Genomic DNA, 27,209 nt, shown 5'->3' with positions numbered 1-27,209 from the left:
TTATTTCAAAAATTTAATTTATTATACAAAAATAAATAATTATATATCAAACCTTAAAAAATTATAAATTTGCATGGTATTTATGGTGAAAATATTAAATCTAATTATCAGATAGTATGATGATATAAGTAAAAGATATGATGGGATTAAAACGCTGCGCATCAATGCTTAAATTTCTTAACGTATTAATAATAATGATTGAAGCATAAATCATCCAAAATATCCAAAAAAAAAATTTAGGCATTGACAAAAAGACTCTTAATAAAATATTAAACTTAAAATGTCTTTAGAATATTTAAAAACCAATAAGATTACAGAAATATTAAAAACTATCAAAATTTATTATTTTTTAGCATCACTTAATTATTAATTCAATTTTTTAATTTAGATCTTTTAATTTATTAATCTAATAATATATTTTATTTCATATTTTTAAATATTAATGGTCAACTAATAACAGAATAATAAATTCTGATGACTCACCAACGTTTCTCTAAGATTAAACTAAAGAACTTTTTTTTCTATAAGTTTTAAATAATTTTTTATATTTGACAAATAACTTTTGTATGTTATCTTAATTTTAATGAGAATATTTAGATAATTATATAGAACGTGCACATTCGATTTTTAGTTTTTTTTTCCCTTATTTTTTTTAAATTTGGACTATTCACCAAAAACAAATTGTAAAAAAAAAATTTTTTTCGTCAAATTACAAAAATTTAAAAATAAAATTGTTTTTTTAATCCTGTTTAAAAAATCATCAAAAAATCATAAAAAATCCAATTTTTGTAATTCTTTTTTAAACATATATCCAATATTTTTTGCTATATTTTTAAATTTTTTATAGCCATTTTTGTTATTTTGATTTTTCAAAAAAAAATTTTTTGTCTAATTTTTTGAAAACATAAGAAAATTGGTCAAATAAAAAAGATTTTGAGAATTTAGGCATCGTTGATTTTATAATTAAATTATGTATAAAACTATTATCTTAATTTAATAATGATGATGATTAGAGACCACATTCTTACTTTGTCATTTTGTATGGTTTATTCGTTATTTGATTTTCTTTTGAATGGAGAGAGTATATATCCATATCTCCCATTTTTGCTTCACTCTTATGTGATTATGATTATGATGAAAAATAGAAGTTAGTAAATTATTATCAATGGGGGAAAATCCATATAGGTCAATTTTGCACTCTGACCAACATCAGCATGAATACATACATAATGGCATGATGCAATGTATCCCCTTTCGCTCATGACTGGATCGCTGCTAATTCTCTTCCTCTCTCTTGGGCATATCCATTACAAATTTATACTATAATAATTACAAAAAGGTCACGAGCATTTCTGATCACAATCATGACTTTTCCAAAAAAAAATTGATACATTTGAAAAACAAAACCATGACTATTCAAATTAGAAAAAAAGGGTCATCCACTAATACTGAAATGAAATTAAATAGACTCAAGACTAACATTGTAACTTGCAAGTAGCACATACTCCCAAAAGGAAATACATGAAAACAAAATGTCTATTTTCCAAGAAAAATGAAAAATATTCTACCAATTTAAAGTTGTGGCTGAGAAACAATTTGGTTCTCTCTCTCAGACACACTCTCTCGCCACTACTTCATCAGAAGGCAACATAAAATGCCCCATATTATTTGAAGAGAACATCAACTCTTCATATTCACATGCCATAAACAAAGTAACCATTTTGGGGTAAAAACCAAACTCACATCTAAGTACTCTCTAGATTCCCGATTATATTATCAAATTTTCATGCACCATAAGACACGTGGTATGAAGCAATTAATTTTTTATGAGATTTTCATATATTTATTTTTGTGAATTCAGTATTATGTATATAGAAAAATAAATCTTTGATTAATGCTTGGTGTGTCATCACCTCCTGTGGGGAGTACAAGAAGAGATGAAAGAATGGAGAGCTTCAAGTCGATTGGGGTGTCATCAAAAGACGATGAATTTGGCGAACTGTCCGAAGGAAGCTTGTTGGAGAGCATCAATTTTGATGACCTCTTCGTCGGCATCAACATGGAAAGTGATGTGTTGCCAGATTTGGAGATGGAGGCTGATGTCTTTGCCCAATTTTTCGACAACCCTAAGGCAGACCAATCTTCAATTCACAATAAACTTGCTTCCAACAAGAATGAGGAGTCTATGGTTGTGAATCCTCCTACAAAGTATGCTGGAAAAGGAAGAAAACCATCGTCTAAATCCAAGAGTAATAATCCTCAAGCCAAGATTAAAAAAGTCAAGGTACAACCTACCTACTTCCTTGCTTTATTTTCAAATTAATTATCACTTGTTTTTCTAAACAAAGTAAAATGCCAACTAAATTTATTATCTTAAAAATACCAAAACTTAAATTTAATCTTCTTACAAAAACTAAGAAAATGATTCTTATAGAGAACATAGATGCCATTATTTATATTTATAAATTACTTTACCAATATAATGAGAGTTGCTAATAAAAATTATTCTTAGTTTATTTTCTAAATTCTATTTTTTCACAATAATGATTTTTTATTTAATATTTATTAAATTTACTAGTAGTGTTTTTTTACTTCATTAATTAGGAAGTTTAAATTTTCATTGAAGTTTATATGCATGTTAATATGTCAAAGCAAGTTTATATATCCATAATGTTCTTCTGAGTCTATCTCTCTATCTCAATTATGTTATTCACAAAGTTGAAAAAAGCTCACGGGTTCTATAAGTTGCATAGAGAAAAGAAAGAGAAAGGAGTTTTATAAAAATAAATCATTGACCTAAAAATTTGATTTGAAAAAGTATTTGGTGGAGAAGGAATATTATTGTTGATGTTGTGTTATCTCTTGGGGTGTGTGAATGTATAGGTGGATTGGACCCCAGAGTTACATAGGAGATTTGTACAAGCAGTGGAACAACTTGGAGTGGATAAGGCAGTACCTTCTAGGATTTTGGAGATTATGGGAATTGATTGCCTCACTCGCCATAACATTGCAAGCCACCTTCAGGTAACTAATAATAATATTCTTTTTATTTCCTTCAATTTAATATCTATATAATCTTCCGTAAAAAAAATATTTTCGTAATTTAATGGTAGGATATTTTTTCTCTTTTTAGTTTTAGTATTCAAACTTTTAGATTTTTCAAAGGAAAATTTTTATCAATTTTTATGGAAAAAAATTGTATACATCACATTAATTTTTAACCACAAAATTAGTTTTATTTTTTTATTCTTATATTTTTTTAATTTATATTAGTCTGAAAAAAATTAAACACGTATTACTTCAGTAGTTAAAACTCTCTTTTTGAAAAGAAAAAAACATAATTGGTGTTAATAGAATTAAAAAGTTGGATTACTATTAATCATATATTGTTGATAATATTATGATGATATTGATGATAATTTAGACAAAATAGATTTAGAGAAGAATTATTTGTAATAATAATAAATTGTTAGTACTAAAAAAATTACTTTGTCATTTTTATATAAAATTTAATGGGTTAAATTTATTCACTTTGTTTTTATATGAATTCACTTTGTTTTTATATGAATTCACTTTCCTCGATATCTCTCTCCAATCTTTGATTTAGTAGATAATAATAGAATTTTGTTAAATTACTTTAAAAGATGACAAATGAATTTTGATGATAGAGTTTATACGTGAGTAAAGAAGATTTTTCAGTATCTAAGTATATATAAATCTTAATCTACAAAACAAGTTGCCTAATATATTTTTTTTATGTAAATGTATTTATTCTATGAAAATTAAATTATTTTTTGTAAATGTATAAAATAATTTATATAAACTAAAAAATAAAAAATATAAGATATATATATATATATAATTAACAAAAAAAGAAAAAAATTATATTTCACTCTTCATTTTAATCTTTATTCATATTAGTATATATATTATATCAAAGTTAGAATCTAGATGTTCTTTATGAAAATTCTTATGAAAATTTATATTTGAAAAGCTCATTTAATAAATTTAATTAAATTATTAAAATTGTAAATCTATACTATTATCAGCTATCAATTATCATTTTTGAAAAAAATACTCCGTTTGATTTTTAAAGTTATACTCGAACTTCAAATTAATCCTTGAAATTTATTTTAATTACTTTAATTTAGTTCCTAAACTTTTTAATTGACCTTGTGGCGAAAATTATTGTAAAAACTAATGTGATTAAAATTTGAAAAGTGTAGGGACTAAATTAAAACCATCCAAATTTTAAAGACTAAATCAAAATGTAATTTAAAGGATCAAATTGCACCGTACGTTTTTTTTTTTTGGTCAATGTACTCGTATTAAGTATACACTAGGTACATGTTTCTCTTACAAATGAGTTTAAAAGAATATTATGTCAAGTAAATTTTATTATTTTTTAATCTTTCATTCTAAATTATTTAAATGTACAGTTTAAAATATTAAATTAATTATTTATACTGTTTAAATATTTATTTTTAATTTAATATTAACTATTTAAATTATTTTAATATTAAATTTGATATAAAAGATATTTTATTAAATGAAAATCACTATTTACCTTTACAACTTAGTTTCAAATTTTTTTCATTGTGAAGCATGGCCACCCCATTGTCTATGCTAACTGCTAACTTCCACCAAAATATATATATTGGTAGGAAGTTACGTATAATTGTTTTTATTTAAACTTAATAATTAAAAATTGATACATTACAATTTAATTAAATCTATTGAATTAACTAACCGTTTTCGATTATAAACTAAGTAAAAACATCTATACATGAGTATTTGCCGTGTGTGTATATATATATATTATATACACACGTGCGAGCGCGCTGGTTGCTTCAATTTATGGATTATGTAACTTAATAATTTAAAAAAAAAAAGTGTAGGATTTTGTGATAAAGAACAATATGATTTGTTTTAATGCAGAAATATAGATCCCATAGGAAACATTTACTAGCGCGTGAAGCTGAAGCAGCAAATTGGAATCAAAGGAGACAAATGTATGGAGGGAAGAGAGATGTGAGTAGTCCATGGCTAGCACCTACCATGGGTTTCCCTCCAATCACTTCAGTGCACCATTTCAGACCATTACATGTATGGGGACATCCCTCCATGGACCAATCTTTCATACACACGTGGCCTAAAAATCCCACTCATTCACTCTCGCAGTCGCAGCCGTGGGTGCAACCTGTTGCTCTCCCGTTCTGGCATCCTCACCACCAACTAGTTAACGCTCTAAACTAACTCCTTTAAGCTTCCAACTCATAATTTGTTGATTGTTTTCATGGTTTAAATTGTGCTTGCATGTTGCGTAACAAGAATTATGTATATATAGTTGTGCTTTGATGTGAAAAGTTATGAAAACAATTTAGTAGAAAGCATATGCATGTGATTATTGAAATTATTGCAATGCACATGTGGAATGCATCTTCATTGTAGATGCAAACCAGAATTCAAAACCATGCATGATATTAGGTAGCTATTTTTGAAGATATTTTTACCTGAAAATTATATTATTAGAATGTTAACACGTATTGTTAAATAAATTAGTTAAATATATTAATTATTTAAAATTTTTCATTATTATTTTTATACAAAAATATTTTTATGTGAGTGATGATCAAATATTAATTTAATACGTTGTTTGATTAATTTAATAACCTTGTAGCTAGCTAGTACTTCTAAAGCTTAAACTTTCTTTAATAATTTAGTTCCAGTAAAAAATTATATAATAATTTGGAAATGTGTAGTTCTCGATCATTAATAATGTTTTGTTTGTTTTATACTAAAGTTAGAATGAAAATTTGAATCTCAAGAATAACTCATCATGTTGCTTTCTTAGTTTCTTTTTCTGAAAAAAAGTATATTCTTTTTTTTTTTTCATGCAGGCTCAAAACATGCTAACCCCAGGATCACCGTGTTTTCCACAGCCTCTGACAACAAGGGTAACTGTTCGTTTACCTTACTATTTTGGAACCACCCATGTTGTCTTCTCTCTTTGTCCTTTAGATTATTATTATTCCCCCTTACCAAAACAATAACATATATTTATATATATCGTATACAATTCTTGCCATAAAACTTATTACACTTCGGTATTGTCTCGTGACACAAGAGACATGTTTAATTTGAAATTAGCAAACAAAAAAATTGTAAATCTATAACATTTTAAAACTGTACATTATTTGAAATCTTGATCCATTGTTATCTATATTTTGAAAGCTTTTCAAATTTATTCTTATCATAAGAAATGGTCTTATTAATATTTTATTTTTATATTATTGAAATTTAACATTTAGAATTTAATTTTAGTATTTAAAATTAGTCAAATATTAATAAAAAATAATAAATTTTGATAATCTTTAAATATTTCTATTATTTTGTTAGTCTAACTAACTAACTAAAGAAGAAACAAAAAAAAAAAATGCAGAAATATGGATCAGGAGGTGTGGCAGGCACTATTATTCCAGTAACATCACCACATCCACATGTTATGTACAAAGCAGCAGATCCTCCCATTAACGGCCTCTCCAGCGCCAACCCAAACCCCATCATTGACTTCCATCCGGTAAACTTCATTTCATTACTCTGCCTTTTCTTCCTTCCAACACACGCAAACATTTTTCACACATGTCTAATAATGCAATAAAATTACACCAAATGCTACATATCTAAGTTTCCAATTAAATTAAACAATAAAACTTGAATAAATAGATAATTGAGAATAATAAAAATAATGTCTATTGATGTTAGATTAATTTAGTTAGACTTAATTGATAAAAAGATTTATACGAATAGTATTGAGTAAGAGATTCTAGCGCTTTTAACTAATATTACAGTACTTTTAATTTATTAGTCTAATAACATATTTTTAACCCTTATTTTTAAATATTACTAATTAATTACTGGACAAAAACAATAAATTTTACTTGTCTTCTAATATCATCCTATACTAAAATGTGTTTTGCAAATGGCATTGTGAAATAGTATTTCTATACTTCATTGTGAAATAGTATTAACGATAAAATTGACATGAAAATTTATGTGTTCAAATTAGTCAAACTTAATTATTACTCTATTCAGATATATATTAACCAAAATGTCACTCTCAATTGTCAAAATATATTAATTTATGAAGTAATATTTTTCTACTTCATGTGAGGATCCATAAATTGCTTTGTTTTACATCATTGCTTTAACAAATAACTAAACACGACAAACTATTAACAACATGAAAATATATATGGATTTAATTGCTTTATTTGCATTGTTATTATTAAAAGAGCACATCAATCATATATTATGTTATTAAAAGTAAATTAAAACATTTTATTAGGAAACCAATCTTATTTTAACCAACAATCACCAAAAACAGTAGGGAATATACAAATGTTAAAAGGAAAAAGATAAATATAAAAAACAAGATAGGCATTGACTGATTTTGTTAAAAAAAAAAGTTGGTTTCCAATTTTTATCAAAATAAAATTACTTTTCAGGCCTATTGAAATATTAAAAGGGAGACCAATTAAATTCATATATGGAAGAACAATGTACCTGATTTTATGAATAGTGGTGGATACTAGGAAATTACCTTAAATTCTTTTCTTTTTTTTTTGCATGTTTAATTTATAATTCATTTTTTTATTTTTATATATGGGCAGTCAAAGGAGAGCATAGATGCAGCTATTGGAGATGTTCTATCAAAGCCATGGCAGCCACTACCTCTTGGACTTAAAGCTCCAGCACTTGACAGTGTTCTAACTGAATTACAAAGACAGGGAATTTCAAATATTCCACCCTCTTGTGCTTGAGAATAAAAAGGTTCTTTATCCCTTTATTGCACTTTCATGTGGTGGCCACAACAAACCCTAATTTGACGACTTCTCTTATCATTCATTATATATATGTTGCATGCACCGCATCATATATATATAGTAATATTTTGCTTTTAAAAGCAAAAGGAAAAGAAGAATTAGAAAAGGGGAAAAAAAGAAGAAGATATCTTTCATTGCTTTTTAACTTTTTCCTCAGGTGCTGTAATCTTAAACGAGGTATTAGTTTGGAGACTCGATCATTAGCCATTTTGTGTATGTACCATTGTAATGGCAGTGATTTTTGTATTAATATGAGACTAATAATATAAATAAGTTGAGGAATCCCAAGAAAGCATGCACTTTAAGGATTTTTTTTCTCTCTCTCTCTCTTTTATTTTATTTCTGTTTTTTTTTTTTTTTTTCAAGTTACACCTATAACACATACACACACCTCTTTCCATTTCACATGGATTCTATATAACCATTTTTTAGTTACAGCTAAAATTTGAATTCGATGCACTTTCTAAAGAAGACATATAGGCTGCGGTTGTTTATAGAAAAATACTGAGATAAGAATATAGAGACACAAAATTGTATTAATAAATGAGATATGAATAAAAATATTATGTTCAAAAATACTAAATTAATATATTTTGTGTTCATTTTAACAGAAAAAATACAGAAATACTAATAAAAGAGATATAATTTATTATTTATTTTTTTTATTATTTACATCAATTTTTTATAATTATATTTTTTATTATCATATTTTTTTAATAAAAAAAATTAAATTAAACTTTTATCATTTATTTTAATTTATTATTAAATAAAATATAAAAATATTAATTTTTATATTTTTAGTTTTTATCTCTTATTTGTAATATCTTGTTTTATCTTATTCTTAAAATCAAACATAAAATAATATAGATGCCGCCATTAGACTAATCCTTGGAGGGCCTTAATTACTTCTTTTTTGAGAAGACACTTTAACGAATAAGGCCCAACTTTATTTTGAGAATTTTAGCTTGCATGCGGGAGTCTAAGAATATAACCATATGTAAAGTAGCACTTCATTCCTATTTATTTGCACCCAAAAGTGAGATTGTATTTCCCTATATGTATCTTTATAGTCTTTAGTCTTATTTACCTCCAATCCAATCCCAAATATAAATATTCTTTTTATTTGGAAAGAATAATATGCTGAATTATATTTGAAAAATACGGAATCGTCTATGGTGGGAAAATTTAATTCTGGTCCTGTAAGGACCCTTTGAGAATACGCTTAGGTTCTCCTGCAATTCGTACCTGACAGCTTTGTATAAGAGATTTTGTCAAAAAAAAATATAGATAGACAATAAAAATACTAAACAATATGAACAATTAATATATTAAATATTTATTTTACTAGATGTGCAAATAGTTATTCTAATATTAAGATTTAAGTGAATAATTTGGAGATGTAGTATATTTTAATTTGATTGGTGATTATTCATGTTGTTAAAAAAAATTATTGATTACCTAGTATAAGTGTATTTTTTTTGTTTGCACCAGGGTATCCATCAAGCCGAAAACCCAATGACTAATCCCTCGGGTACTGCAGAGGCACACAAAGTGTATAACCCTATTAAATAAAGTATTGATGACTTTTTTTTTTTTTTGGTAAGTAAGTATTGATGACTTGGCTCTTAGTTGCACATCACGTTGGCTGAAACAGGTGTTTTTGTTGGACTTCCACGAAGATATTGGGCTGGGCTGAATTTGGTTTTATATGAATGGCAAAGGCCAACATTAATGGGAGAGGAGCGGACAACTACGCGGCTACGCCGGACCATAGAGGAATTGAGAAACCAGAGTCACGGCTGGGTGTGGAGAGAAGCAGCACGAAGCCAAGCGCCGATCGGAAGAACTGGCGCCACCACGGATCATAAGAAAAGGTTGGGTTTCGGCCTCAAATTGTCCGGGAAGTCCGGTTGACACAGGAACCGTGACACAGTTGCCACTTGCCAAGAAGAACGGTGAGCACCGAGAGCGGAGCCGTCGAGATCCATCCGCCGGAAAGAAGAGTGAGACCACGACACCGAGTAACTGGTTCTGAACAGCAACAAATAGATAGTTCACACGGTGGAGATCAACAAAGTGGCTCAGGCGCGATGGAGGCGACGAAAATCACGATCCCAGCAGCGGTAGACAAAGACGGTCAGAGGTCTCTCCTTCTCAGAGGAACCCATGGAGGCATGGAGCAGCACAAAGTCGAGGTCGCCACGATTAGGTAGCGGGTGGGGAGGGTGATCAGATGGGTACGGATAGGGTATTAAGGGTGGGTCTGTTTGTTGGGCTCTGTCCAAAAAGAGAAACAAAATTTTTCAAATATATTGAAAGCTTAAATGGGTCATCAACAGACCACGTCAGGTCGTCAGCGTTACATGAAAGTTTATGATAAATTGCCACTAAATTTTTTAAAATTCTATAAAGTACCTGCTCCTTCGAGATCCTAAAAATAGTGCTGGATTCGGATTTGATCAGATTGGATATAGTCTAAAATTTTATTCAATTTACATTATACTCATCGGATCGGATATGATATCCGCTTTTTTTCAGGTCAGATCTGATCCGATCCGCATAATATCGGATATCGGATCGAATCAGATTAGATACCTGATATCGGGTATATTCGTATAATTCAAAAAAATTATTTTAAATTATGTTAGGCTGTTTTTACAAAAAAAATTTAGAAAATTCATTTTTCATCTGTTTAAGCCTATTTACTTCTAAAATATTATCAATAAAAGTTCTCTTGAATAACAAAAACAAAATAATAACACAAGATTTAAGTTTAATTATTTTAGGTTGAAGTGCAACATAAAAAATTAAAAATAAGATATCATAAAATTCATAAAATAGCACACTAAAATTCATATCACATTAGGGTTTACTTTCTTAAACTATGCTATTTATAAGAAATATGCGGATTTGTGAATTTGCAGATCGGATCCGCAGATATCACTGCCAAATCTGCAATCCGATTCTATCATAGTGCGAATTGGATCTGATCCGATCCGATGGCTTGAATACAATCCGATTCTATCATAGTGCGAATTGGATCTGATCCGATCCGATGGCTTGAATACAGATAATTACTGCGGATATTTTTTGGGATATTTTTCGATCCATGCGCAGCCCTACCTAAAAATACTTTTCTCATCATAGAAGCTTTATTGAAATACATTAGGTTAGAGATATAACTATTAATATTATTTTTTTTATTAATTTAAATTTTTTAGATGAATAATTTTATATCCGAAAAATCAATAATTTTTTTTTGTAAAAAAGACTATACTATTTGAATTATAATTTATTAGCAAAAAATTAATAATTTTATACTTAGTAAATTCTAAATAAAATTTTTATTTAAGAAAAAATATTAATAATATAACTATTAATATTAGTTTCTTTTTTCAGTTTAAGCTTTTTGAGATTCGTGATATATGTCATAAAATTGTATTACGAAAATTTGCATTATTAGATAAAGCATAAATATAAATAATAATTAGAGGCCACGTCTCTAGTGGTTGTACGTTACTTATTGGTGTGATTAAATAGAGATAAAAATGGTTAAGCATTGCGTCTTGGTAATCATATTATGCTAACAATAATCTCGCTAGAGAATCATGGATTTAGCCAACAAGCCAATAAATATTTTTAAATTGTATTTTATACTAATTAATTGTTATTAATTAATAATTATTTAAATTTTATTTTTTAAAAGATACAAATTAATAATTATTAATTATCTATTTTTATTTTAATTCACCTTTTATCATTTATTATGTAAATTTTAATCTCTTTAAAAAAAATTTCGAAATTCTAAAAAAAAAAATAAGATAAAGAATTATCCAAATTCTAAGAAAAAAAAAATATGTAAAACATAGGAAAAAAATCATCCAAAACTAATAAAAAGAATCATCCATATTCTAAGAAAAACATACAAAACATAGAAAAAAGAATATCCAAAACTAATAAAAAGAATCATCCAAAATTTAGGAAAAAGAAACATAAGAAACTAGTTAAAAAGAATCATTCAAAACCAAATAGGAAGAGAAGGAGAAGAGTCGCAGGGTGGCCGGCGATGACGTCTTTCACGGCATTGCGTAGACGGTGGGGGACTCGCGGTGGCGCGTTGCGAGGAGGAAGCCACGGAGGCCACACATCGCAAGTGGAGGAGTCGTCATGAATCGGAGTAGTTGATCGCGCGTCGCGAATGGGGACCTGGTGGTGGCTGCATCGCGACGGATGGAGAGGCGTGGGGTACAGATTATGCACTGTCTGGCGCGACAAATGGAGGCCGCGATGGTATTTGACGGTGCATATGCGTTGGGATTATGATCCCACAGCGGTGGAGGCGGCTATGTCCAATGAAAAAGGATGGCGGCGGGACGTGAGGAAGAGGTCGCGTAGCGCGACGAAAGATGCGGCGGGTGGTCGATAGGCGGCGGCGCTGAAAACTGCGTAGAGACGGCGGGTTTGTAAAGGGAGAGATTTGACTGTTTTCAAGTGAATGAAAAGGGATTAGATTTTTTATAGATTGTTTTTATTATGTACTATAAATGTGATTAAGATAAATGTAGACAGAATTTTTTTTTTAAATTTTGGATTTTAATTTTTAAATTTTTATTTATTTATAAAATTTAAATTATAATAGAATTGGTCTATATTAATTTATAGAAGAGTTATTTTTCTATACTTTTCTTTATTTTAATTGTGTACATGGTTTGGAAATTTGATGATAAAATAAAGGCCAGGTGAGATAGTAATTTCATTTTTTATCTCTCTTCGGTTACAAACAGTTATTATATTTAAGAGTTCTATTTATTATTTAATTATTGTCAATATTTAAATTCGGATATAATATTTTAAAAAATATCATATTTAGTCACTCAATTAAAGTTTCAATTATTTTTAATATGGAGATAAAGATAGTATTTTAGTTAAATATTGATATTTAAAGTGTATTACAATATTGTGGATATACAGAAAATATGTCCAACACGTATCCTGCGTTTGGCCAGAATATTGACACGTATTCAACATGCATCCTGCGTGTTAATTTTCTAACTGCAAAATCCACCCACCTGTAATTACATCAAATAATCTCATTTTCAACAAAAATTTTAATATTTTTCATATTAAAAAAAGGGATTGTATAGGATTCTTGGAAGGAATAAAAAATATAGTATATTAATAAATTTACCCGGTTGAATTAATGCATTTACTGCAGCTTAATAGAATTATAAACACGGTCAACAAAGCAATAAATTCGGTTGCCCCCAAAAAATGACACCATAATTATATATCTATTGGTACACAAGTAAAACATCATTTAAAACTAAATATCGTGTAATTATAAAAAGTATAACGGAAATATTTGGTAAACAAAAAGAGAAAAGGAGAGCTATGAGTGACAAAGGGGTGAGCGGAGATGAGAGCGACCGTGATGAGAGTGGAAACACATGAAGAGACAACCGGCTCCGCTGGCAGAAGTAACAAAGGGGAGAGTGTGAGAGGGGGTGTATCTGGTGGTATGGTGGGTTCCAAAGGGATGAGAATCTCCTTTAGGGATAGAGTAGTTGGCGTATCTAATCCTAAACCTTTTGTAGTTGGTGATTCACTGGATGGTGGTAGTCTAGTCATTGTGACGGGTAAGTAAGGGGATCCAAACCCATCGACCATAACGTTCTCGAAAGAGGCAAGGCGAGTTTTATCTGCACCGTATGAGAGTTCCATTGTTATTAAAGTGCTTGGAAAGCATGTGAGTTATATGACCATGGTTCATCGTCTCAGAAGCATTTGGCGAGTGCTCGGCGGTTATGAGGGTATGGATGTTGGCTATGGATATTTTCTTGTGAAATGTGATCTCATGGAGAATAGAGATAGGATCCTCCTGGGTGTCCGTGGAGGTTAGGATGGCACTATCTGGCGGTCAAGCCTTGGACATCTGACTTTTGTCCTTCTGAGGAATTTTTTGGATCAACTCTTGTGTGAGTGTGCATTGCAGGGTTGAATATATGGTACTATCAAGAAAGAACAATGAAAAGAATTGATGCGGCCATTGACACACCCATGAAGATAGATATGACAATAAAGGAGGTGGAATGTAGAAAATTTGCCAGAGTTTACGTGCAGATTAACGTGGGACTGCCAATGCCCGGTGGTGATAGACATAATCATTGACGGACACAAATACCAGGCACAACATGAGAACTTAGAATTAGTATGCGAACAGTGCAGGTGTTTTGGGTACGAGAGAGCAGCTTGTACAAAAGAACAGGTAGCACAAACTGTGGTGCAATCGACCAATGATGAAATGCTAAGTGAAGAGGTAGCACTGCCGACGCAAACGGTGAAAGTTTCAGAGGGTAAAGAGGACACGGTTCAAATTCAAAATTCAAAAACCTTGTTTGAATTTGGAAAGGAACAAGTTGTTAATCAACCCAATAAGAAAGATGAGGATTTCTTGCATGAGACGTTGCATGGGAGTGATGAGATCAAGCAAGACAATCATACAAAAGAGGAGTGAGTCCAAATGAATAGAAAAAAAGAAAAAAAAAGATCAGATTGGTGTTCAAGGGGATAAAGGGGAGAGTTCTCGGTTAAAAGCATACAATCCCAATGTTACAAAAGAGTTTGCAATTCATGGTGGGCCAAAAATAAGGAATGAGTTGGCAACGTATAGTTTGAATCAAAGGAATAAGGCTTTGACTTTTTTGAGAAAGGGAGGCATCAATATTTAAATGGAGCATATGGTCATCATGAGGTGTTGAGAGCTAATGTAAAGATCCCGAATTTCACTTCTAATGGAAAATGCATAAGGCCTAATTTCCTCCAAAATTCACCTACTGATATTGAGAATATAATGAAGTTGGAACAAAGGCCTCCCGACGGTAGGGGGAGGTGGCGGTAGTGGTATAATTTTAATAGGTGGCCCATTTCAAACCATGATGTTGGTATACTTTATCCTCATCTTTATTATTCATATTTATTTTTTATGGATAGTTGTGATTTTAATATTTTGGCTTGGAATATTAGAGGAGCCTCTAATAAGATGGTTCGTATTTATTGTAAAGAGCTTGTCCGCAAATATCATCCATCTTTTATCTGTTTGTTGGAAACATATATTATTTTTGATAAACTAAAAACTTTTGGAGTAGTTTGGGTTATTCAGCAGTAGCCTTCTCTGAAGCGCAAAGTCAAAGAGGTGGTATTTGATTTTTATCCGCTATCTCAATTAATCATTGCAAAATGATCAGTATCATAGAGCGATGCATTACGGTGAAAATATCTTTAAGAAGTAAATTATGCTTGTGTAGTATTATGGTTTGATGTTTGACATCCAGGAGACAAAATCTGTATTATATCCCTTTTGTCCATATCTCCGATACTCAATTGACTATTAGGGATGTTTGGAGTGAGTATGGTTGATGTTTGGAGTGAAGTACAACACCCTTATCAGAGTTAGTTCTCCACATGATGCAGTCTTCTAATTGATTTTGGCAACGCACAGTTGAACCTGGATGGATTTAGACAGCAAATATTAGTAAAGGTTATTCAACCAATGAGGGATATACATGGTTACTGAAGAGGAGAATTCAGTGGAATGAGGGGCGAAGTGAAAAATGAATGTGGCGGGAAAACGTCCTGGAGAAAGCAAAACTCCCGGCCATTCATGATTCTCTACCAACGGAGGCTTTCCGACACCGCCATAGACTCTCTGAGTTGAACATGTGCCCTCGATGTGGCGAAGAGACAGAATCGGCGATGCATTGCTTGCTACGTTGTCAACAAGCACAAGACATTTGGATGAATCCATCAATTCTTCAAGTCGGTAGAAATATATTTTCTTTGATGCGAGCTGCTATTTGGAACAAAAAACCTATTTTTTTCTGGCATTTGGTGGATCTAGAGGCATCGTAATCAAGAAATCTTTTTAATAATATGAAGTTTGGATGCAACATAAAGTGGTAATCTTGACTAGAAGATGGAAGATGGAGTTAAAACAGGCTCGATTCCAACCTCGTCAGCTATCTTTGTTAAAAAATGTGAATTGGGAACTTCCTCAGCTTGATTTTTTAAAAGTAAACTGTGAGGCTAGCATTTTTTTTTGGAAACTCAAAAACCAAATTTTGGGTGTATGATTAGATATAATGAAAGAGTTTGGATAAAAGGTTGTTTGGGAAGAATTTTAATTTGGAGTATCAAAAGATTCGAACTCTTTGCAATATGGAGAGAGATAGTTTTAGCGTGAGAGTGTGGGTTAAAAAAGATTGTGTGCAAAACAGATTCAAGGGAAGCATTCATTGCTGCTCAAAATGAGCCTGCTTTAGAAGACAGAAAGATGGGGATCTGGTGTTGCGTATTCATGAAATGCTTGTAGGAGATTCATTTTAGCTTAGTTCTTCGAGAAGGGAATAATGTGACCGATCTGATAGCAAAGCTTGGAGTTTAGAGTCAGAACAAGTACGTTGAGTGATTTGATCCTCCTAATAACATTGTTAAAGCTCTTTTTCAAGATCTAGATGTTGCTTGAAATATAGAAATTTCTTATATATCTTTCTTTTGCTTTTTTAGTTTTTTTTTTAATTTTTGTTCAGATACCAAAAATTTGGTAACAAAAAAATTTTGTAAAAAACAGTTAAAATTATTTGTTTTATTTAATATTTATTAATTATTACATTTAATATGTATTAATTGTTATAATAATTAATAAATATTAAATAAGATAAATTTTGATTATTTTTTTGTCTTTCTAACATTACCGAAAATATAATATTTCTCTAAAAACCATATTTTAACATATGTTAAAGAACTTGATAGAAAATAACGCATGTAATGAAATTTAGTTGCTGTCACCACTGATATTATTTTATCTTATATTTGAACTTCATTTTCAGCACTCTAGTACAGTAACTATCTAGTGTGACAAATTAAATACAGTTCAGCTCTTTGCCAACCTGATTCTTCGTAGTTGAACTAAACATTTTAACTTGGACTTACACTTTGTCCAAAAACAAGTTCCTCAATATAGGGCTTATTTGGGTGAGCTTTTAAGAAAAGATCTTTTTTTGAGTTATTTTTTTTTAAAAGATCTTATAGAGAAGTAAAAGTAATTTTATGTTTGGATATCTCATATAAAAAAGTCTTTTTATCAATCAATTATGTTTGGGTATAACAATATAAAAGTACTTTTTATTTATTTATTACATGAAAAACATCTTTTTTTTTTAAGAAAAAAGATCTTTTAAAAAAAGATGTAAATTACAGCTTTTCAAAAAAGATCTTTTTTTTATTTTACTAGTACTTTTACTTTTACTACTAGAAATTTGCCAAACACGTTAAAAAATAAAAAAAATCTTTTTTCATTAAAAAAAATCTTTTTTTTTTAATAAAATAATGACGCCCAAACATGCATATAATATGTATGTTATTCATATCTTGAGAATTGATCAAGTGGTAGATTATAATAAGTTTAAGTACAAACTCAAAGTCACGCCTAGAATATAATGTCCTTAACTCTGAGGAAGGATGATGGAGATAAGAGTATACCAAATTCTTATATTCTATCGGAATTCGTTTCTCTCAATCACTCTGCTTCACGAACCTTTCAGTATCACAAGTCTAAGTTAGCAATTATTATTTCTAAGTTAATTACTTTCAGAATTGATTCAAACACAATGTATTTATTTAATTAAGAACATATGTTACATCAAACTAGCTAGTTACCCAACTTGTCAGAATGACTAAGCAAACAACATGAACATGTCCCATATCATGCTCTCTTTATTTAAAGACAACAAACCACATACAATGCAAGAAAAAACAAGGATAATTATTCTTATATTGGAACAGGATCTATAAGCAAATCCTCAATGTATTTCTTCATTATTCCTTCGGCATGAGTGTAATTATCTTGATTTTTGTACATGACGCTTATAAATCGTGTCATGTTGAGAGAACGGATCAGAAATATCATTGGAACTTTGGTTGGCATAAGACATTCTTCATGTATATCCTTCCAAGCATCACTAACTCTCTTCTCTGCTTCTTTAATGGCTTCTTCTCTTGACACGTCATATTCCTTCATATAGCACTCTAGAAATGAGGCAACATGTCCTCTTTTCTGTTCAAACTGCTCAACAACATATCATTTATTTCAAACAACAATTCAGCTTAAAAATCAATCTTTTTAATTAACATTAGCTAACTATTTTAAATATATTTTTTATCTTAAATCTTAAATAATAAATATTAAAATTTAAATTTTAAACTCTAAAAATGGGTCAGTTAGTTATACTTATTCTTAAAAATAATTTTTTAATTCAATTAGGAAACTAATTATTTTTTAGTCAATATTAATTAATTTTTTTTAAATTATTTTTTATTCTAAACTCTAAATCTAAAATTATAAATTATAAACCTTAAATTTTAAAGTTTAAATCCAAGCTCTAAATAAACTTTTTAAAATGTAATAGCTAAAAAGTAATGTTGCAATAAAAAAAGTTTAGCCAATATTAATTAATTACAAGTTTGTTCTCTGTAGTTTTTCATCATTTTTATTTTTTATACGTGACAAAAGAATAAGAAAAACGTTAGTGAAATGACTATTAATCTACTATTTCATACTCAAAATAGGTCGGCATGACAAACACGCTACTCTGTCATACTCAAACTATTTCTCTATCTTTTATTTATTTATTTATTTATTTTTTTCATGGCTGACCCATTTTTAAACTTGGTGAATTCTACTGTATTTGTATTTTTATTGTGATGTCTAAGTTGTCTAATTTATTTTTAAAAATAAAAAATAAAATATTTAAAATTTATTAAATATTATTTGTTTAATTTTTTTAGTAAATTAAACACAATATTAAAAGTACCATTTATCTTTAAATTTTTTCTATAAATTGACTTTTTTAAAGATATTATATTTTTTTTAAAGAAAGTTATTTATACCCTAACCACTAAATCAATCACGAGATATTCTATACGAACTACTGATTTTTTATATATATATATATATATATATATATATATATATATATATATATATATATATATATATATATATATATATATACTATGTAGTATGGTTATATTTTTTCTATTTAGGCTAAGTGAAAAAAATAATAAAAAGCAATAAATTTTTTTTTTGGTTATAGTAGAGTTGTTTATTTGACTAATGTTATATTTACTACCTTTGTGACACTCCCTTTGGATAAGAAATGAGAGAAAATAAAAAATAAAATTGTCTTTTATACCATAAAAAATGTAAAAAAGAAAGATACACAAAAAATAGTACAAATATTATTTCTTTTTTTATTTAGATATTTTAGATATGCTAGTTAAAATTTTGCTTTAACTTTTAACTCCTAAAATTTTTAATATTAGATTTTAAATGAGTTAATTAATTCTAACCATTTGTATAATACAATTTTACAATTTATGTTTCACGTTTTGAGTTTATTTCTCTAATTTTGTGAGTTTATTTTAAGAATAAAATATTCTATTTAGAATTAGTTTTGAAAAGGGGACTCGATCATTGAAAAATTTATATGATGCATGTGTTGTGTACCTCATTGGAGACGATATCATCCATGAGCCTGCAAACAATTGCAGAAGCTGTAACAATTTTGGGTTCATTAGTGACCCATTTGAAGACGTCCTCGCTAGCCATGTCTCCCATGCCAATAAAACAAGTTGTTGTGAGTAATGGGTATGTGGTTGATCGAGTACAAGTCTGGAGATACTCCTCTGTTTTTGCAACATAGTTACTGTTGAACCATTTGGCTTCAGTCAAGTAAGCTTTCACTGTTTTCTTAAACTGCCATCAATAAAATGCATATGTCAACAAGGTTATATTTATTAAAACAAAAATATGATTTACACATTAAAACACTAAAATTAGCTATTATATATTATATAGTTTAACTCATTTTTATTGTATATTCTACACTAATAACTTATTTTGATATACACCTAACATGGTTGTTATTAAAATCCAACCCATCTCTCTTCTATTTAAAAATATTATAAAAGTATATACGCAGGTATTTTTTTAAACTTTAGATAATGAATGCTAAAATTAATTATTAGTAAAAAATTAAATTTTTTAATATGAAAATAATAACTAAAAATATTATTATTTATTTTTTTTTATTTATGGAGACTCTGATCTTTTTAAACGAGAGAAACTTTTGTCTCTTATAACATTTTATAAAAGTAATTTGATTATATAAATATTTTTTGTTATAATCTATAATGTCAAAACAAACTAACATAATTTTAAAAGATTTATATTCTCATAATATTGCTACGATTAAAAATACTAATTTTTAACTATGTAAAGTATTTTAAATAATTTTTGTATTAATAATTATATATATATACTATTTTCAAATTTATTTAAAATATAGACAAAATAAGAGTTACTTCATTTATGCCGTAGTCAATGCTATATCCTCTTCCTTCCTTCACCACTTCTTGTTTGGCTTTTTCAAAAGCTCCTAAGAGAGCCCTGTAAATTATTTTCATATATTCGGGTAGATCATCCAAGTAGCAAGCATCCCACCTAAAAATCATTGAAAAACGTTACATAACTCAAAATTTGATATTTCAAGAAAGGAAATTAAAGAAAGCAATATATATCAACCAACCTGTCAATTGCCTTAGTAAAAAGCTCCAATTCAGCAATGGTTCCATAATTATCATATGTGTCATCAATGATTGATAACAAGGCGATTGTTTGTGTTAGTAATATTCTTGCTTGATAATATTTGGGCTCAAAATATACAGACAAAATCCAACTGCAACATTCCACAATCCTATCCCGTGCATATGGTAGTTTTCTACTCACATCTAACTCCTCCCACCACCTAAAAGTTCAAAAACAAGATCACATAATTAGTAATGAACTAATGATAATAATAAAAACGAGAAAATATCCGATTTTGTCTTTGAATTTTCAATTTGCATCAAAACAGTGATTCCTAAATTTACAAATTTTAAATCTCATTCATCTCTAATTCAATTGTCGTAAATACAATATTAATATAGAACATTTAAATACCAATATAATATCCTCAATAGTTAGACGATATTACTACAATTTCAGTATAATCAAATAAGTGTCCTAAATTAATTAGTTAGACTATTTTAGTTAATTGATTTTATATTAGTGTACACAAAAACTAAAATATATCCAATTAATTAATTTGAGACACCTATCTAATCATAATAAAATCTTAGTCGCATTATTTTACTGTTAAAAATAATATATTAGTACTGTAATACTTCATATCAATACTATATTAATGATAGTTAAATTATTAGGAACGAACGAAATTTACAATTTATAAATTTAAAGATCAATTTGAATATTTTTAAAAAAGTCAAGAACTATTTTAATGATCGATAAAAATTTCAAAGAACAAATTAAAAATTATCTCTAATAAAAACTAAAAAGATTAATTATTCTATAAAGTATATATAATCTCATTTAATTTTTAATTATGTCATTGTATAAAAGTTTATAATCAAATTTTATAATAACTTTAATTTTAAATACTGATAATATAAAAAAATTTTACATACACAAATTATTCAATCAAATTTATCAGATATATATTTAAATAATTTTTAAATAATGTATATAAAAATAAATTAATTTTGTTATATTACAATATATAATTGACTGTATGTGTAAACTGATTCATTAACTAAATTTTTTTTAGGAAAATTATTCTAAAGGATCATTAAAAAGATTTAATTATGAAAAAAAATTAATATCAAAATTATTAAAAAAACCAAATTTTTTTATAAAAAAATAAATATATCCTTAACAATTAAACGTCCTTTTTAATTAAAGGTGCTTTTTCCATTTTTGCCAGTATAGTAGTACACACCCTCGCGTTTCATCCTTTTCATAATATATTTAAAATTAGAATCTTATCGGATTCTTTTTGGGGACAACACATCATCAACTCCATTAAGCCTTTTCATATATATTTATTTATTTATATTGGAAGACTTCACTCAAGCCCCTAATTTTATCGATCATTGCAAAAACATCAACAGAACATTTCATGAATAAATATTCCTTGCCCCACCTATACAAAATGTACCTAATATATTGGGGAAATTGTTTATATATAATTTTAGAGAAAATTTTACTTTTTTTTTGAGATATGTTAAAATAATATTTTTTTATTTTTCATTTGTAAAAAATATTTTTTTTATAATATTTAAAAATTTTTCTTTAATCCATTTTAAAATTTGTATTAACTAACATTAAGTTTACCTATCTTTTAAGAAAAAAAATATTTTTTACAAAAATATATTTCAACAAAAAATGTATTTTTGTGATTAAATTTTATTTATTAAAATATTCTTGAACAAATTATTTTTTTAGTGATTAAATTATATTTTTATCAAAATATTTTTCAAAAATTAAAATATTTTTTTACTAAGATATTCTTTAATATTTTTTTTAGTTACTAAATTGTGATTTTATTAAAGTTTCCTTTAATATTTTTTTAATATTTTACTGTTAATGTCACAATATATATCAATATATATTATTAAATATGGTTTTATAAGTTTGATTCAGTATTTTTTTTGGTTTTCTATTATTCTTATAGGGAAATTTTTTTAATTTAATGTTAAAATAATATACATTGGCATAGTGAGATTAATAGTAAGATATCAAAAAAGGGGCATATTTAGGATTTTTTTTTTATGAGATAAAAAATAAAACAACATACACTACTATTCTTTTTCTTTCTTATTTTTGTAATGGATGGATGAAAGTACAGGAAATGGATTTAAAATATAACTATAAACTTTTAAATTATAATAATTTTAATTTTGAGTAAAATTATAGGAACGCAAGGTACTTAAAACCAAAATAAAAAGAGCAATTATTTAAATAATCATGGAAATATTCCATAATTTCGTAAAAAAAAAAAAAAAAAAAAAAAAAAAACCAACTTTTAGTTAACTAATAATAACTATTTTTTTAAAAAAAATATAAAAGTTCTCATTTCTTAAAAGATGTAGAGTTTAGCGTTTATAATTTAAATTTTAAAATTAAAAATTTATGATTTAGGATTTAGAATTTAAGATAAATAAAATAATTTAAAAAATATTAATTAATATTAACTAAAAAAAATTAGTTCTATAACATTCCTTTTTGGTTAATTAGAAAGAATATGTGGTTAAAGAACTTACTTGGTGAGGTTGCCAACTTCTTTTTTATGCAACTTTTGTAGATAATTGAAATCCAATTTAGCAAGAGTGAGTAAAACTTCATTTTGATTGGGATGTTGTTGGTAGATTGAAATATAATGTCGTGCCTCCCACCTTGGTAAGCCATGGTGGAGAGGCTGCCTTAAACTATGCTTAACTTGCGCTGCAAGAAAAGGGCTCAACTCATGATGAGTAGTAATGGACTCAAGCTTAGTGGAAGTGAATTTAAGAGCTTCTTCTAATATCTTCTCTCTATGAATTCTTAGGTATGAAGCTTCATATAAACTTAGCATTCCTTCAACATCTTTCGTAAGGCTTTCATTAAAATTTCCATCTATATCCTTAAATTTGTTGAACACATCTGCATAACAAGTCCAAAATAGTGAACATTAAAATCATTACCATGAACTATTTAAAAAAAAAAAAGTTAATACCATGATATTATATTTTTTAAAAGTTTAAGTTGATAGAAGACAAAAATAGCTATATTTCTAGCATTTACTAATTTCTTTTCAAGTGAAAATTTATTTTGAGTTTGTTTGATTTTTTGGATAATTTTTTTTGTCTTATACTAATTTTTTTTTTGTTTTTTAAATTTTTCGATCATAAAAGTTCTAATACTATATTATGATATTATTTTTTTAAAAAGTTTAAACTGATAAGAGAAAGTATACAAAAAATTATATATTTAACAGTTAAATAAAAACTACATATTCTAAATAAAGGAAATCTTTTGAAATATATATTGTGACCAAGTAATGAAAGACTGTTTCCCTCTAATAATAATTTTAGTGTAAAATGGAATATTAATAAAGAGAAATATAAATAAGCAAGTTGAAGTGTATACTAGATGAAACCCGAAATCCATGCTGCCGCAGTAACCTAAAGAGTAAAGCAATGGAGCGAAGATTGTCTTCAATAGTTATCTCTCCATTTTTGACATAACTCTTGTGAATCTGTTGCATCACTTCATCAATCTCACATTCAAAATGATAATGGATACCCAAACGACATATTGAATCAATCAAATCAAGTTTTGCTAAGGGCTTCTCAGATGTTGAGGTAAGCATTTTGGACACTTCTTTCTTCAGTTCATCAATTTGTGGCTCAGTTTTATAATCAAGTTCCTGCATGTGTGATGTTATTAGTGGAAGAACAAAGTACTCACTTACATCAAACAACTAAGATAATACGTATTTTAACAATGAATTAAGGAGCTATCAACCATAGATCGGTATAGTGCTATATGACCAAGTTATTTTGGTACTAAGTTTAAGTTGGTCGTCTAATTAATAGCACTTCGATAAAATTCAGTTTTAGTGATAAATTTTTATTAACAATAGCATAATGACTATTATATATCTTAGTAAACTTATGTTTTTGCGATAATTATATATTTTTTGTAGTGATTAAAAAAGTTTTTACTGATAATTATATAATTACTGCTAAAATTTTTTAGCAACAAAGCATATGATGTTTAATGTCTAATTATTAATAAATATATTAGTTGTTATTTTTATTGTCACTAAAAATAAAATAAATATCGCTGAAAATTATTTTTTTATAGTATAATTTATTAGCACAATAAAAATCAGTTAAAGAAGGAGGAGATGTATAAGAAGAAGAAAAAAATGGTTATTTTACCAAAAAAATTGATTAAACTTAGTTAAAAAATAATTTATTTATCCAATATTTTTTATCATCAAAATTCTGACTCAGATCCATCTCGAAATTAAAATGATAAGTGAATATAAGTCCACGAAATGAACTCAAATTAATGAATTTTGCTAATTAAGGTAATATAAAACTTAGAATCTTATTTCATTTATTTATTTTTTATTTGTCACTTTAGTTAAATGCATAATTATTAACAAATTTAAAATTAATATAATCTAAAAGTAATATTCCCAAAAAAAATTGTTAATGAAGAGGGAGAAGAGTAGTTAAACAATTTTTTGGTAAAAATAGTAGTTAAACATTTTAATAGATTAAAAATAGGTTTAATTAATATATATTTTAAAAGTAAAAATTAGTATTATTATTAATAAAAAATTTAAATATTTTATTTTAATAAATGTATAATAATTATATTAAAAATTAAAATTTGCACAATTTTTTATAATATATTTTTTTATTAATAAATTTAACATGTGCTCTAAGAGTTAGAATATATATTAGTTAAATTCTTAAAGTATAATTGATAATTTAACTTTGAATTTTCTATAGAAATGAGAATGATAGATATTGTTAAAAAGAAGTGATGAGAGATATTAAAAAAAAAAAAAAAAACCCGAAAAGAATGATGTAGCATCTACATGCATTAACTATTTTTTAGCTTCTTTGAGAGTTAAAGTTAATAGTTTTTAAGAGTATATATCATTATATCTTTAACGAAAACCTATAGTAATTATGTGATTTCTGTTTTAGGAAAGTTAGCAATTTATTTTATAGGATATTTGGAAGATGTTGGAGTTGTGAGTTGAATAAAGTGACATGGAAATATATCATTTCAATTTTTTTTAATTATTTAATAAAATATGATCTCTTATCTTATATTTTTTAAGTATATAACTGAAGATATTTAATAATAAAAAATTATATTTGACCAAACAATTTAAAAAAATATTGAAAAAGATTTACTCTCCAGTCTCATAGTGTAGTTTAATGAGATATATAAAAGAGTAATACTATTATGAGTTCAACTGCTAATTATGAAGATGATTAATACTAAAGTAATTTACAATTGCGAGTATTTATATACCTTGAATTCTGAAGCATATTGAAGGAAATAGTCCTTCCAAATGCTAGGGTGATATGCTGAAGTGCGTCGATGATCATGCAAACTAGAATTTGCATTTGGCTTGGGGAGATAATAATTAAGGGTTAAAGCTCCACTAGTAGACATGATTCAATGTTTCTTTCTTTCTTTTTTTTCTTCTGTATGCTGAAAATCTTTGATTTGCTTTGCAGGATTATTTGGACTCTCTGCGTTCATTATATAATGCTTAAAAGTTTATGTAAAGCAATTAAAATTTGATAAAGAAATAAAAAATAAACAAGAAGATAAGGATTTAAAATGAATAAAAAGATATATTAAAATTAAAATAGAAACAAAAAGAATAGATTGAAATTGAGTACAGAGGGAATCATTCTACTTTTTACCTAATTTATTGACGTAATAAAAAAGGGACTTCTCAACCTAACTTATCAACGTCATAGTTTTGGAATTGAATCGAAGAGATTCCTCAACTTTTTATCCAATTTCCCGAATCCCGATGCAACAAGAGAGGGACTTCTCAATCTCATGTCCACACAATGGTTTTATCACGAAACTAAAATGGAGTTTTCAAACCTCTAAGGGTGTGTTTGGCAAACACGTTACGAGAGAAGAAGCACGTTTAGCCTTCTTGAAAGCTTCAATTTTTTGTTTGGCAAACTTTTGATCCATGAACGCAGAAGTGATTCTACTCTCAAAATCACGTTTACAATAAGCTACAATTTTGAGCTTCTGCACCAACGGGCTTTTAGCCATTAATACTCCATCTTTATTTATCTTTTACCAACTTTATCCTTTATGCATGTTATTATATTATTTATGAAATTTTTATTATTTTTGTTTACATGAACTTTTTTTTCTATTATTTATTATTTTTTTATTAATTATTTATTCGATATTATACATTTTTATAATTGCAATTTTTTGTATTATTTTTATTATCTTTTTATAATACGATTTATTGATTCTATTAGGTAAAATAAATTAAACAAAAAATTAATTATAAATAATAATAATAATAAATTATAGCATATTAAAAAAGAGTATTAAGAGTACTAAAAATATACTATATAAAAAATATTATAATTTTTTTTTAATTTATTTTAATTACTGCCAAGATCAATATTTAATTTTTTTTTATTATTCTTAGTACTCTCTAAACTTTATATTTTGTTAGTTTTAATTAAAAATATATTTTGCCAATTTTTATATATTATTTTTATTTTAGTGTATAAATATTAATTTTATTATAGAATTAATTAATAAGATCTATTCAAATATCTAAATTAAAATGATAAGATAATATACAAAAA

At 27.2% G+C, this 27,209-nt stretch overlaps 2 protein-coding genes across 3 annotated transcripts; one reads left to right on the top strand and one right to left on the bottom strand.

The window, feature by feature from the left end:
• Positions 1 to 1,534: 1,534 nt before the first annotated feature.
• On the top strand, positions 1,535 to 8,194 carry LOC107629821 (transcription activator GLK1). Of its 2 annotated transcripts, XM_016332726.3 has the most exons (7): positions 1,535 to 1,805; positions 1,936 to 2,284; positions 2,884 to 3,024; positions 4,939 to 5,238; positions 5,901 to 5,957; positions 6,443 to 6,580; positions 7,674 to 8,194. In XM_016332726.3, the coding sequence occupies exons 2-7, from the start codon at positions 1,946 to 1,948 to the stop codon at positions 7,821 to 7,823; spliced, it is 1,125 nt and encodes a 374-aa protein (XP_016188212.1). In that variant the 5' UTR covers positions 1,535 to 1,805; positions 1,936 to 1,945; the 3' UTR covers positions 7,824 to 8,194. The 2 variants fall into 2 exon arrangements, with proteins under 2 accessions (XP_016188212.1, XP_016188211.1); XM_016332725.3 differs by having other exon boundaries at positions 1,535 to 2,284.
• A 9,343-nt stretch (positions 8,195 to 17,537) lies between these two features.
• LOC107634232 ((-)-germacrene D synthase-like) lies at positions 17,538 to 26,070 on the bottom strand. The gene is made up of 7 exons (XM_088508931.1): positions 25,882 to 26,070; positions 23,968 to 24,247; positions 23,103 to 23,481; positions 20,531 to 20,749; positions 20,307 to 20,445; positions 19,450 to 19,698; positions 17,538 to 18,006 (listed from the first exon to the last, which is right to left on the bottom strand). The coding sequence occupies exons 1-7, from the start codon at positions 26,023 to 26,025 to the stop codon at positions 17,713 to 17,715; spliced, it is 1,704 nt and encodes a 567-aa protein (XP_088365057.1). The 5' UTR covers positions 26,026 to 26,070; the 3' UTR covers positions 17,538 to 17,712.
• Positions 26,071 to 27,209: the final 1,139 nt, after the last annotated feature.

The sequence above is a fragment of the Arachis ipaensis genome, chromosome B3 (genome assembly GCF_059453495.1).
Source record: "Arachis ipaensis isolate K30076 ecotype BB chromosome B3, ASM5945349v1, whole genome shotgun sequence".
In the NCBI taxonomy this organism is placed as follows: domain Eukaryota; kingdom Viridiplantae; phylum Streptophyta; class Magnoliopsida; order Fabales; family Fabaceae; genus Arachis; species Arachis ipaensis.
This window is presented reverse-complemented; position numbering and strand designations above follow the sequence as displayed.

Coding starts and splice junctions, on each gene's coding strand:
- LOC107629821 (XM_016332725.3), top strand. CDS start 1,895: ATGCTTGGTGTGTCATCACCTCCTGTGGGGAGTACAAGAAGAGATGAA. Junction 2,285..2,883: donor CCAAGATTAAAAAAGTCAAG/GTACAACCTACC, acceptor GTGAATGTATAG/GTGGATTGGACCCCAGAGTT. Junction 5,958..6,442: donor CACAGCCTCTGACAACAAGG/GTAACTGTTCGT, acceptor AAAAAAATGCAG/AAATATGGATCAGGAGGTGT.
- LOC107634232 (XM_088508931.1), bottom strand. CDS start 26,025: ATGTCTACTAGTGGAGCTTTAACCCTTAATTATTATCTCCCCAAGCCA. Junction 24,248..25,881: donor AATATGCTTCAGAATTCAAG/GTATATAAATAC, acceptor TCACACATGCAG/GAACTTGATTATAAAACTGA. Junction 23,482..23,967: donor TGGATTTCGGGTTTCATCTA/GTATACACTTCA, acceptor CTTGTTATGCAG/ATGTGTTCAACAAATTTAAG.